General features: G+C 39.5%; 1 protein-coding gene and 1 long non-coding RNA gene across 3 annotated transcripts in view; one reads left to right on the forward strand and one right to left on the reverse strand.

The window, feature by feature from the left end:
- Positions 1–10,244, forward strand: part of slc2a9l2 (solute carrier family 2 member 9, like 2) — a 113,990-nt gene extending 103,746 nt beyond the window's left edge. For both annotated transcript variants that reach the window (XM_061042305.1, XM_061042306.1), the window contains exon 13: positions 9,593–10,244. In XM_061042305.1, coding sequence (XP_060898288.1) covers positions 9,593–9,835 — 243 coding nt within the window. In that variant the 3' untranslated portion in view covers positions 9,836–10,244. The remainder of the gene's footprint in view (positions 1–9,592) is intronic.
- On the reverse strand, positions 1,849–13,427 carry LOC132977588 (uncharacterized). Its single transcript, XR_009673835.1, has 3 exons — positions 13,312–13,427; positions 4,559–4,757; positions 1,849–2,769 (listed from the first exon to the last, which is right to left on the reverse strand). It is a non-coding gene; the product is annotated as an uncharacterized LOC132977588 (long non-coding RNA).
- Positions 13,428–13,658: the final 231 nt, after the last annotated feature.

Here is a 13,658-nt window from a genome sequence, read left to right on the forward strand (position 1 = left end):
ATATGCCAGCTAGTATTCACAATAAGCATTCTTTTTTAGGGGCATTTTTTGCTACAAAAATAAATGAATACATACATACATAAATGAATGAATGAAAGAACGAAAGAATGAATATATAAAAGAGCCTTAAACAGTCACATTGTGAGCTCAAACCAAAGAGAAAATAGACACTATAATACTAGCACTGAGGTCACCATGCCCCTTAGATTCATCCCCATAAGTACCCCCTCACAAAAAATGTTATCTTAAAATACAAGTATTTATCACAACCGCTTCCAAAAAGTATGTACTGTGTTACCCCAAATCAAAGACTCACACGTGATGGCCTGACAAAAAGGAATTGTGGATGCTAAGCCAGGCTAAGCAACACTCTAGGTTTAATGATTAATGCAGGAGAGTAGCATCGATTTAAACATCTAACTCCCTTTAGAATAAACACTAAAGTGCTGACCTTGTCATTCCAGCATTGATTAAACTGGTTAGGCATGTACTGCAATAAACTGAATGCCTTTAAACCCACAGTATGCATTGTGTACGGTTACAAAATGTCTTAGAACTATAAAAAAATCTTTCATTGTAACCCATCTGCCTGAGTGATGTGATTTTTCCATATTCAGTTTTATTTGTCATAGTATTGAAAGTCGTAGTGTCTGCTCCGTTCTGTGGAGAGGACATAACAAAGGCATCACTTAGCCCTTGGTGACAATGTCTCACTTGTCCTTCATTAGATCCTAATAGCATTTGACATTTCAATCTTTGTGAGTTTCAGAGTGTCAACGAGTTATTTTTATACATCTATACAGTCATACAGTTATTTTCTTAGAAATACCTGGTGGGGTTAAAAGGTTTTGCTCAGGGCTTTCATCTTCCAGAGATATTTTATTGAGGAGATTTTTCTTCATTTTCTGTGTTTATTCAAAGACTGTGACATACCAACTGTTTTGCAAATGACACCCTCCACAAGGGGAAGGAAATCTCCTCATATTATTACATTTATGATTGAAAGAATATACAGTGTATAAAAATTATGTGCTTTTTTTGGAAGTATGATTCATCACATGCCTTATTTAAATTCCACTCTTTGGGGAAACTCCTCCTGAAACAAAATCAGACAAAACAAAAAACAGAAAAAGCTATGGATAATCTATTTATGTATGTTAAGCTTTGGAGGTATTTGGACCTACTTTATTATACTGTTCAAGTAATTGCATCTAATTTGTTGCACCTTCAGTAGGAAAGCACTATAAGGCATTATAGAATTGATTGCATAGCAAAAGAAGGTCTGCATGGATCTGTGTGTGTGTGTGTGTGTGTGTGTGTGTGTGTGTGTGCCCGATGATACATGAAGCACCATACGTTGTATTTGATTATTATTTAACACAAAAATATTCTTACTGCTAATTAATTTCATCCAAGAGGCCTTTGTCTTCAGTGAATTTAATTTGCGTTTTTTAATGATTTCATCTTGAATTAAATTTTCAGACACTCCTCTGTGCTTTGATATAGTTTGTGGTGTAACCTCTTGTCCAGTTGCAGGCATTTAGCCCCAGGCATTCATCAGGACAATTACAAGCAGGATTCAGTTACGGTCTGCTGAGGATAAGCACAAAGGCCATGAGCACAGGATGTTTCAGAAGTAACCTTGTTAGGTCCTGAGAACCAGAGGCAGGAGCTCCAAAATTCACTGTGCTGTTTCAAGCTCGAAACTTTATGTGACAAAAATGAAAACGACTTGGATTACTGTTCACTTGCAGCATAATTCAGTGGATCCCAACCTTTTTTCTGTTGGACCCCCACGCAAAGCAATAGACACGTTGCTGTCAAAAATGAACATCAATTTGAACCGTTTTAATTGATAAATGTCTCTTTTCTGGTTTGTCTTTTATTACTCTAATGGAACAGGCCTGCACATGACATATTGTATATTCATGATTTTAGTTAAAATGTGCAAATCTCATTTTGACTCAGAGCTGACAAATCTTACTTACTAATAGTTGCGGAAAGAGTTTAACAGAACCACAATTTACAGTACGACAATATGTACATGTTACATACGTGCAATGCACAGCTAAACTATTTACTTTTTTATGTATCAATTAAAAGATCTTTTACAAAGACGAAAAAAATGTATACAGACACAGGCAAGGTTTTTCTGACTGAACCCTAAAGGACATGTTCACACAGAGTTACAAAAAGAGTTTGACAAAGTCAGTGCAAAAGTTTGAGACCAGAGTGAAACTTGGCTTGCGGCATGCTGAACATTGTAATGACATTGGGTTGACCTTCTGTCTTATGTTTTCTGCCCATCTCCTCTGCAGTCCCTGCAGATACACCTCCCTCTGTCCCCTCAGTCAGCTGCAGCAGTGTGTCATCTGTAGGTGACAAAGACCTAAAAACGGCCATCACAGACATAAGGATAGTGGGAAGGTTATTATTCTTACAGGAGTAGTGGATTTGTTTTCATTTACTCAAGTGTCATTGATTTTAAAGCAACAGGACGTGAAAATAAGAAAGGAGCACAGATCACATCACAAAACAAAGTGCTTCTACTCACACTGATTACAGGTTCCCTGTCTTTGATGACTTTGCTCCACAATTTTATCAGGAGGAAAACATGTTTGTGCTGTTTCTAAAGCAGAAGTATCCGAATCTAATCGTCTGAAAGGTAGCCTGTGAATTTTGTGATCGGTGGTGATGTAAGACCATGTGCTGATCATCAAACCCTGTTGTGTTTCTTCATCCATGATAGTGAGTGTAATGGTGATGTGTCTGGAACACAGATTACAAGTTTGATTAGACGTTTGGTGGTAATAACAGATCACATTTAATTCAAAAGAATTCAAGCGAGATCTATACGCACATTTCAATAAGAATGTCCATCTCCCCGTGTCATTAACAGATAGATAGGAGGAGAAGAGAGCTGTAACATGACGATTCAATAAAATAGATGGCTCCTTCAATTTAATGAATGCACAAAAAGACTGACGACTAAAGAAGTTGGTCTGTGGAAGGGCAAGTAGAGGTTGGGCTGAATATGTAATGAGACAGATAATAGAGGCATATGGCAAAGAGGTGGTGATGCCACAGGATACGTGAAGAAATGTGTTTGAGGAGTGTGGGAGATGAGGCTGACTGAGGGCAGGGATTGAAAGAATGCGACAGTGGGTTATTTTTAGCCAGCCAATGCCACATATTTCACTGTGTTGGTTTTGTTGGGGCCACTTACTTCCAGCTATCCTGATCACAGGAGTGACTCACTGGTGACTGACTGACACCTGAAACCATCACTCGCCAACACACCGATGCCCTGTCACATCCCTTTAGCTCCATGAAGCCCAACACTGAGGTGTCACTGAGCCCCTGCAGGGGCATGTTCACAGAAGTTTGAATTTTAAGTCATAGAATAGTAATAAGATGCTACCTATAACTCTAAATCCCACACCTTTGCAGTTGTTTTGTGTACATTGGTGTTTGTCCTCTTTTGGTTTATTTCCTTCTTTATGTGGATGAATGACATCCACACAACAATGTCATGTGCCATGTTATACAGAATGTCTCATACTAACAAGGCATCTTTGCATCACCATCTGTCTCTGGTAAGGGGGCCTTAGGGGGGCCTTAATCCCATTTCAGGGAGAACCAATCCAATGCCAACAACCCTTCTGACCCACACCTCATGGAAAACCTTCTGGTTTGATATAGACTAAGAATAGAATTCATCTTATAGTGTGTAATTTCTGGATCGAGTATGTAACCAGGACAGATAAGCTGCATTGTAAACACACCTTTGAGAATTCATCTAAATATCTGAATCCTGACTGAATTCCCAGCTGACTCTCAAGCAGGTTATATTTCATCAAAGGGTCAATTCTTTTCGCTTCCTCGACCTAGTAATGTGCTTACAATTCTACTGAACAGTTTGGCACAGGTTCTGTGCCACTTAAATAAAGTAGGCCCTCAGTGTGAAAATACAAACTGTGATGGTCCTAAACTAGCGAGTAAGAGTTGCTCCTGGTGTATTAAATGGCCCGTTATCGAACTTCCTCAAAATAATTATTTTATATGCAGCAGGTTTAACAGGAAGTCCAGATGTTTCTTTTTAAAGGAGCTGCAGTTTGAACTGCTCAAAATGAAGCCCTATATAAATATATGATAAAGACTATCAATTAATGTGTCTTTGTAAAATGTATTTCTATTAAAGTTATATTTTGGGGCTTTTTTTGGCTTCATTGGATAGGACAGCTGTGGTCGGAATTGAACCTGTGGCGTCCATGACAATGTCTTTAGCCTCTGTACATGGGGCATGCGCCATATAACTGCTAGGCCATCGGCGCCCCTATTCATGTATCTTAATAAAATAAAATAAAAGGTCAATTGAAACCAAATGTCGTTTTTTAATACAAATAATTTAAACATTTATATGAATTCAATTTCTTTCAAGGAACCATTGCTTTATTATTCATAACTACAATACAGCACAGTTTATGGCAGGGTGACAGTCTTACAGTGTCTCATGAGAATATAATCAAGAGTTTTTAACAGCATCACAGCAGCTCACCTCATTTAACCTGTGTTGAGGCCGATTTTGATGTCATATACGGCGCTGAATATCAAGCAGTGTCAGTTTGTTTTCATCTGACAGAAAGTCTGCAGACCATTGAGGCTCCCCTTACTGATTGCCTTGTTTAAAATTTTAGTCGAGTGTTCTTCTCCAGGATGGACTTTTCTTGCTTTTTCACTTAGTTCTTTGTTTTGTTCTGTTGGCACAAATCAATGTGAATTACAACAAGAACACCAAGAACACTACAAAGCAAACTTCTAAGGATTTTCTTTAAACAGAACTGATGGCAGCGATTACATGTCATGATTTATTCCTGGGAGTTAACAGAGCTAAAACAGAACAGGAAAAAGAAAGCTGTCAACAGTAAACACTTAATTACACACAATTACTCTGAAAATGTTGGATAAGAGGGTGATTTAATCAGGAGCTACGAATACCCCTTATTAGCCTTCAGTCCACTTGATAATCCAGAGAGGCATCAAAAAAGAAAAACAACAGTGATGCATCACAGAGTGATCAAACTCAAATAAGGATCACAAAGGACTGTTTAAAACCACATCATTGGAAAACGATAGAGGGATCTCTCCAGCTTTGATTGATTTTATTAAAGAAATTGTCCTCAAACTTTAAGAGGGGTTGGTCCTTTTTATGAATCAATATTGACTGATGGAACTGTCTCAACACATTCATTCGCTGTTGTAGAACTTCTTATTAAATCACACTATAAGAGATCTAAGAATTTCAATCTCAATTATTTATGCCCATGTAGACAAGGATACTTAAAATGCTCTTAAAAAAATAGACAATACCTACTTGGCAACTGCGAAGACAGAATGTGTGATATGATCAAATGCTCCTGACCAGTAACTAAAATGATCCATGCAGTCAGATCACCTTTATGTTTTCAAGGTCAAGAAAGAATTTAATTTCAGCTGGATGCTGACTGTGCTGGAACAGTTTCAAAGTATTTTATTGCTGCTAAATCTCAGTCAGCTGTATTGCAGAATAAAATGTTCTTATTGGAAACATTGTTCCTCCCAATATTGATTTTTTAAATTAAATTGAATAGCATTTAATTATTGCCAAAATGCATACAACTCACAACAGTTGAAACTCCTGTGAGGAACTTTGTGTGTTGATTTCAGCAACCCCTGTCTTTAATGCGGAATCCCTTTTATCTTTACCGATATGTTCCTGTACACATGTCAGTATTGTTTTTAACAAAACATCTTATACTGCTTTCTTTAAACTGTCAATTGTACCATTTTGAAAATCGTTGGAAAATAAAAAGCAAAATACTTTTTCAGCAGTGTGGAGTTAAACACTGCCTGACACCTTCTATGTTCCAAGCATTACTAACAACATTATAAATTATCGTCTCAGTTGGTCTTGTTTGTTTTTGTAGGTCATTACAGGCATCAGTATTAACTTCAGTCTTATTATATAACTAGATAAAAACTCCTCCTCACAGGACTTTTTATGTTTAAGAACTACATGTTTTCTGCAGGACTGCTATAAATATGTTTCCCATGTCTGTTACAGTAAATGTGTTGATCCTTTTAGAGGATCATTGTTTTTGCCTCATTGGCATTCACTGAACCTTTCAAGTCACCTTCCAATGCAGTTGGCATACAGATGATTTATCGACACTATGAAATATAAAATGAAGTTCAACAACAGGCTTTTTTTGTTTGTTATGTCTGTGAGACTAGAGATCCATCACACTTAATCACATCAATTAATATACTGTGAGGTTGCATACATTTGTATGTGTTTCTGATTAGTTAGGATCATCTGAGCTTTAATTCATGCTGAAGGATTTCCATTGTCATTATCACAGTATTTGGCACCATTGTCATGTTGTAATCCATAAAATCCCCAATCAGCCCAGTGTTGACATTTACAATGTAGGAACCACTCAGTCGTTCGTGCTTTGCAGACTCTAACCTTGAGTGTGCCTCCCTAGAGAAGATTCAACACAATCTATAAAAGCCCACACACATGCAAATGATCCCAGTCAGCACCGCTTACACCCCGTCACCAATAATGACTCAGTATTGCCCCCAAAACCAGTGACCGTGACCAATATTCCCCAAGATCAAGCAGCCACTGGTCCAGGACTTTTTCAATGTCTCCATCGGATTTATATCCATAGTGTGTGTTTTAACAGTATCATCTTCTTTACCTCTATACTGTCATTTTCAATACCCTTTTGTTGTTTCTAATCTTAAACTTTCTTGTTTGGTATACTGTCCTATTTTGTCTGGTCCTGTCCTTTCCTGTGCAGACTTGTACTGTTCTGCCTAATCTCCTGCTGTCCTGTCTTATCCTTTACTGACCTGTTCCAGTCTGACAGGTACAGTACCTGGCTGATCTTTTCCATCCTGTATTACACTGTTCTATTGTGGGCTGTCCCATCCAACATGTTTCTATTCTGGCCTACATCCTTTTGTCTTGCAATGTTATAGTGAGTTGTTCTGTCCTAGAAGGTCTTGTTTTGCCCTGTTCTAAACTATCATGTCCTGCCCTGCTTATGATGCTCCTTTCCTGTCATAGATTGCCTGCCTGCACGGTTCTGTTTTGTCCTGATCTTTTTTCTATCTAGTCCCTTCACTCACTTTTATAGCCTGCTCAATCCTGCAATATCCCATAGCCTCCTGTCATGTCCAAGATTTTTCTGTCTGGCATTGCTTTGTTCCATCAAGACTGTGTTTGGAACAGTCCTCTCCTTTCCTCTTTTATCCCATCCATTTCTACACTGACCTTTCCTTTGTTCATATGTCTTTCAGGGCTCGGTCACACTGGCCATCCGTACCGTGCCCAAGCACGCTTCAACGCTAAAGTCCAGTTCGTTTGACCAGTGTGACCGCTCCGTATCGTGCTCAGGCACGGTACACTTCCTTGGCTTTGGCACACTTCGGAGAGGTGTGCTTCGGCACGGTACACTTAATGCACGAGCACGTGCATGAGCACAAGCACGCGGGTAAACAACGCTGACAGCCTTCATTATGGAGAAATCCAGAGTTTCATGGCAGTATCTGACTAAAATGACTCAAAATAAGACACAAAGTAGCTGTCATGCTCTGTGTTGTTCTCCGATGTGCGGGCGTCCGTGGTCACACTACACAGGACTATCCGTGACTCGGCCGCGCGGGGGGAATGGCGCTGCGGGGGGGCAATCGTGCTTGGGTACAGCACGGTACGGATGGCCAGTGTGACCGCGCCCTCAATATACAATGTAAGGGTTCCATCCTAGACTGTCCTGCCAAGTTTGGGACTGTGCCATCCTGTGCTATCCCATCCAATCATGTCTTGTCCCAATGTAGACTGCTCTCCTTGCAGTGTTCTGTCTCATCCGGCCACATTCTGCGCTGTATGATCCTGAACCTTACTACTCTGCACTGTACTATCCTTTCATTTAATGTCTGAGCTTACCATTCAGTAGTATCCGTTTGATCCTGTCCTGTCCAAGACAGTCCTCACTTGCATTGCTCTGTTCTGGACTGCTAGATTTTGTCGAGAGCAGTCCTCTCCCTTCTTTTCCAGGACAAGCTAGCACTGTCCTGAACTGTCCCATCACATTCTGTCCTTTCCTAGACCATCCTAACCGGCATAGCTGCGTGTGTCCTGGCACTTCCACTCTTAGCCTCGCCCTTACTTCAAGTACAAACTTTAGCACATCATTTGGGTCACCACTAATAGAAAAAAAAGCAACACATTTTCCACACACAAACCTGTATGTTGTTGTTGTTTTTCTGGAGCTATTTATAAGTGTTTGTGTGCCTCAATGTTAGTGTGTGCGTGAGCCAAACTGAACCCGGCTGAGTCACCACAGAAGATCATAGGATTATCCCTGCATCAAAGAAGGAGTTTTCTCCTCCTCCTCTGTCCACCAGGGTTGGAAAAATTCAACTGAAGACTAATGGTTTGAGTGCAGAAATGTCCTGTTTGTATCATGAGTCATCCATAATGTCAGCTTAGAGACAGGGGCAGGGATTGCTGAGGAACTTGTTAACTTTACAGATCAGCATTACGTCACAGAGGCGGCATGGGAAGTGGGTCAGTCCCTTTGCATCATGCACTGTTTTTTTTTAATGCTATTATAAAATGCACTCAGCAGAGTGTCAGTGACAAACAGCAGGGTTGATGTAACGGCTCAAATCAAAGCATTAAGTAGTTCTTTAATGAGGTCATGGTTCTGTGGACACTACGTTTCTAGCTCTGCGTTTGGGTCCTGCCCCCTTCATGAGCAATGTATTATAGTTCAGTGACACACTGGTGAGGGTCGGTCACTTTTCTCTGCCCATGCAAAATCTCTCGCTCTCCCTCCTTCCCTTTCTCAAACACCAAACACACACACACACACACACACACACACACACACACACACACACACACACACACACACACACACACACACACACACACACACACACACACACACACAAACACACACATAAAACCTCTCTCCATCTCTAAATCCCCCTCCGGGCAATCAGTCAGTGTGTATTTTTAAATCTGTCTCCATAATCTCCACCATTGGCATAACAAACTGGCCAAGGTGACTTTTGGGTACTTCAACATTTCTTAACTCAGAAACACACATACACAGATTTATAGAAAATCTGAAGTGGTGCATGTATACCCTCATTTACAAGGCTGTGGAGCCATTTGAGAGTAATATAATTGGAATGTCATGCCGTCATCAGCATAACACACACACACACACACACACACAGCCAGATGACAAAACAGATGCCAGGCTGACGTCTCTCTGGAGGTGGCCAGAGTTTAGGACTGCTGAAAAAAACAAATATAGGATTTGGCTCTGTGGAAGGGGAGAGCAGTAATCACCAAATGCTTTAAACCCTCAAATAGAAAAATCTAGACTAATGAAATTGAATTGTGTGTTATGAGATAACTTTACTCCTCAAGTCCTCCTTTTTTGCTATATCAATACAGTTACTGTTTCTTGTCACATGTATTGGATCTATCTAATTCCCCGCTTTGTTTTTTTCTGTTTGTGAATAGGAGAAACTGCAGTCCTTCGCCTTCCTTGTGTTTGTGGCGGTCTGCATTTTGGGATCTATCTACCTTTATGCTGTGCTCCCTGAAACTAAAAATAAGACTTTTACCGACATCAGTCAGAGCTTTGCCAAGATTAACAACATTCCCATCCCAACCCCTGGCCATGAAATGGAGCTGGTGTTGACCATTGGGCCTGACTCAAATGGAAAAGTTCAAGACATCATAAAGATGGAGAGTTCATTTTAGCTTGACAAACTCCAATTATTGTGGACACACAGGGTTGAAATGTAAAATGTAAGTATGTGTTATTTGTATATATTTATTTAATTAATTTCAATCAATGATGTTAAAATCCCATGCTGTTTTTGGTAGTTTGAATATATGATGTTTTTTTGTACATGTTTTTTTATAACTGGAATATTTAAAATGTTACAGTATTTCAGTTTACAGCAATTGTATGTACTTTTGAAAATGAAACAAAGCAAGCACATATTTCATATTGTTTGTTATTCATCTGACTATATATAAAATCACTAATTTCAGAAACTGTAACTTCTTGAAGGTATTTAGAAATCAGGCCTACACAAGGAATAATTACATGGATGTAGGAGGCTTACATAAAATATTTATGTCAAGTGAACTCTAAACTGATAAATCATTATTAAAAATGGTTGTGAAAAAAAGTCTTATTTCTGTCTTGCTGTGGCAAAAACATACTGCAAACACAACACTGAGATGTTTCCATAAAGTAGAGTCAATATTTTTCCAAAGAGTTAGCGAACATTGCTACTTCTCCGGCTGGTTTTGGAGGAGCATGAGCATTTATTAGCATTCATTTTGAGTCATGCTTGTGTCCATCTAAAAATGTGAGCACAATACTTAATCTAAGCTGCTTTAGTCTTTGTTTGCTCTCAACCAAATCAAAATCGGTCTATTTGGCTGCTAAATGCCACATTTCACCTTTTTAAATAAAAGCTGCTTCTGGAGCAAACCCTGATGACGTCACTTAGACTGAAGCAAAACTATAAAGTTCTGGAACGGTTAAATTAAAACATTTACTTAATAGGCTGAATATAACAAAGAGGAACTGCAAAGTGGAAAAATAATTCTGGTTTTAAAGTTTGAGTGGCAACTCTGTAATTACACACAGTCATTTGTACCATTTCTGTTGAGGACAGACAGCTGAGGAGGTGAGGAACTGTCGGGGGTGACATGTATTAAATAGTCCCAGGCCAGGAGTAGAAACAGATCCAGTGCGTCAAGGACTTTTCCTCTGTATATGTGGCGTCCGCTCTAACGACTGAGCTAAGTGCCCCCACTGGTACCATTTTCATTATATACATATATTAAAGTACCTTTGAAGAAGCACAAGATTGTCTGCAAGACCACCCTGAGAAATGGCCCACCAAACTGAAGTAGATAACTTTCTGAGCATGCAGCATGCAGTCAGATTTCAGCTTCACAGTTCATTATTGTCCCAAAGGATTTCAAATTAGAAGTGGGATGATGTATGTCTATGGAGAAACATTTTGCAGGATTATAACACTAATGCTCATGTCTCGACCACTTAATATAGGCAACAAGAGAGAGGGAACCTAGAGAGCGTTCAGTAAAACCGACAGCTTTTTGGAGCTTCGTCAAATCTAAAAGGAGCCAAGGCTACTTCATACGGGATGAGGGTAGCCAGCTAACGTAGTGATCTGAACAGAGTAGACAAGCATGTCATTGGATAGCAGTCACCGTTTGCTCCACATAGTGTACTCAACATTTCCACTGCCTGGGGCTGAAAAGACTGCACCCTCTCATGCACAGACACAGATACAAAGGTGTATGTGTGTAAAGGGCTGTTCACGTATTTACATGGAAAAGGAAAGGAGGGGAGGTTTAACTGCATTGTCAGTGTCAGTGTAATTCTTGATTATTTCCAGTGAGTAAGCATGGAAGATTGCTTTTCGTGAAACTGGAATGCAGTCTGGGAAATGACAAGAATAGTAACTGGGAGTGCTGTCTCTCATACTTCTGTAACTCGCTGGGAGTTTCGCCTAATGTAGAGATAGTTAGTTGGTAATTGACAGAAGGATTTGCTGGTGATTGCTGGAGAGTAGTTATGTCTCCCCATAGCTTTAAAGACATAAATACTGTATGTTAAATAAGATGCACGGTAGATTTATGCTGTGTTTGATAAATCACTGTTTGTCGAACCTCTTAGATATCCTCTCAGGGAGTGTTGTTGAATTAACTACCCATTATGCAAAGTAAGAAGAACTCACAGCAGGGGTGTTGTGTAATTCCTGAATCCATTAGCTCTGAGAAGAGTCCTCTTGAAAAGCAAAGCATTTTAACGTTGGTCCATTTACTTTGGAATTATTGTTTTAAAGGGCCAATATGTAAGATATCTACTGAATTAAATTATGAAATTACATTACTATATCATCAGACAGTAAAGAAACATGCTATGTTTAAGTGCTGGCTTCTCTGTCAACAATACAGCAGTCAGTATCTCATCCTTCTGAGTTTTGATTCTGATGTGGAACGGTCTGTATTTATTTTGACCAGAGAGAAGTAAGCTGTTTTAAGGCACCCCCTCATTGCTGTGTTGGACACCTCTTGGTTTGCCAGGCAAACGGCAAAACCAACAGATGTTGCAGTGACGGAAGGGGGCAAGCACTGTGGTTCAGATATAACTGTTTGTACTGGACCTAAAAAGCCACAGCATCTTTTTTAAATAAGCTCTAGGATCAGAAACTTGGTAAACATGATAAATGTTGGAGATGCTTTGGCAAAAATGGAGAGAAGTTAGAGTGCAGAAGTTTTCAAGACCGATGCAGAGCTGGCTAAACACTGAAGCTTCCGTGTCCACAATATGGAAACCTGCGTGTTCATTGGCTCTAGAGAGAAGAGGCAGGGTGAGACAGCTCTCTCCAATGTTTTGAATTTGGAATGCAGTACCAATTGTAAAAGTTCCGTGTCAGAGTTACATATTGCAAGAAAAGCAAAACAAGATCCGCACACAAAGAAGCTGCCGTTTGAAGGATTTATTAAGTGACGTTTGGAGCCAAGCATGTTGGCTCAAACGGGAGCTTCTTGGATGTGCGGAACTCGTTATGTTTTCCTTCCCTTTTCATGTTTTTTTTTTGGATCCAGCACCCACTGAGAGATGTGCATGTCTTTTTTGATTTTTCACAGATACATATTGCTACTTTTACCTTTTATTCAGCTTTAATTTCTAAGTAAATTCTTCCTTCAAACCTTTAAAATGTGACAAAGGCCTGTTAATAAAAGGTTAAGCATGAAAATCTTTAGAAAACTTTGAAATATATGAAGATCTTAACCCATAATTGATGTTATTCTTTCAACATTTGTTGTAAACCGATTTGCAAGAGCCATAATAGTTTTAAAAGTGGTTACTAGCCCTCCTTGTATGATACAACACCATAAAGTCACTGGTTCTGTCCTGTACCTTGCTAAATCCAGAGCTGCCCTTTGAGATGCTCTAACTTCTATAAATACTCTGTTTAGTTTAAGTGAGGGACACACCAGGGTAATGGGTGTTGTAGTGCCTCAAATGACAACTGTTTCTGGGTTCACATTGATATAACCTATATCAGGATGTTTCCACAATACAAACAATATTAGAAATCAATACCCAAACAACTAGAAGTAGAAGGAGTGTAAATCAGAAAAATTATACACAACCTGAATAATGTCATCCAGACTCTCACCTGCAGGGTTCAGACATCTGCTCAACTGACTTCACGCTGACAAGCGGCATGGCAGGGAAAAGTTGTGTTAAAGTGGACAAACTGATGCTGTTGTGGTTCGTGTCGACTCATACACCCCACCTAGACGATGACAGGAACATTCAGGAGTGCATTCGTGTGTGAAATGGGGGACGGAAATAAAAAATGGAGTAGAGGTCAAAAGATGACGCTTCAGTGTATGAAGTGTAGAGCAGCCCTGATGTTGTTTTACTACACCTGGCCTTGCTCCCAGACATACACTTAAACAAAGCAATATTTGAATACTTATGGTTGCTTTTGGGTGAGATTTCTAAACAGGTCAGTTGTTT

The sequence above is a fragment of the Labrus mixtus genome, chromosome 7 (genome assembly GCF_963584025.1).
Source record: "Labrus mixtus chromosome 7, fLabMix1.1, whole genome shotgun sequence".
Lineage (NCBI taxonomy): Eukaryota > Metazoa > Chordata > Actinopteri > Labriformes > Labridae > Labrus > Labrus mixtus.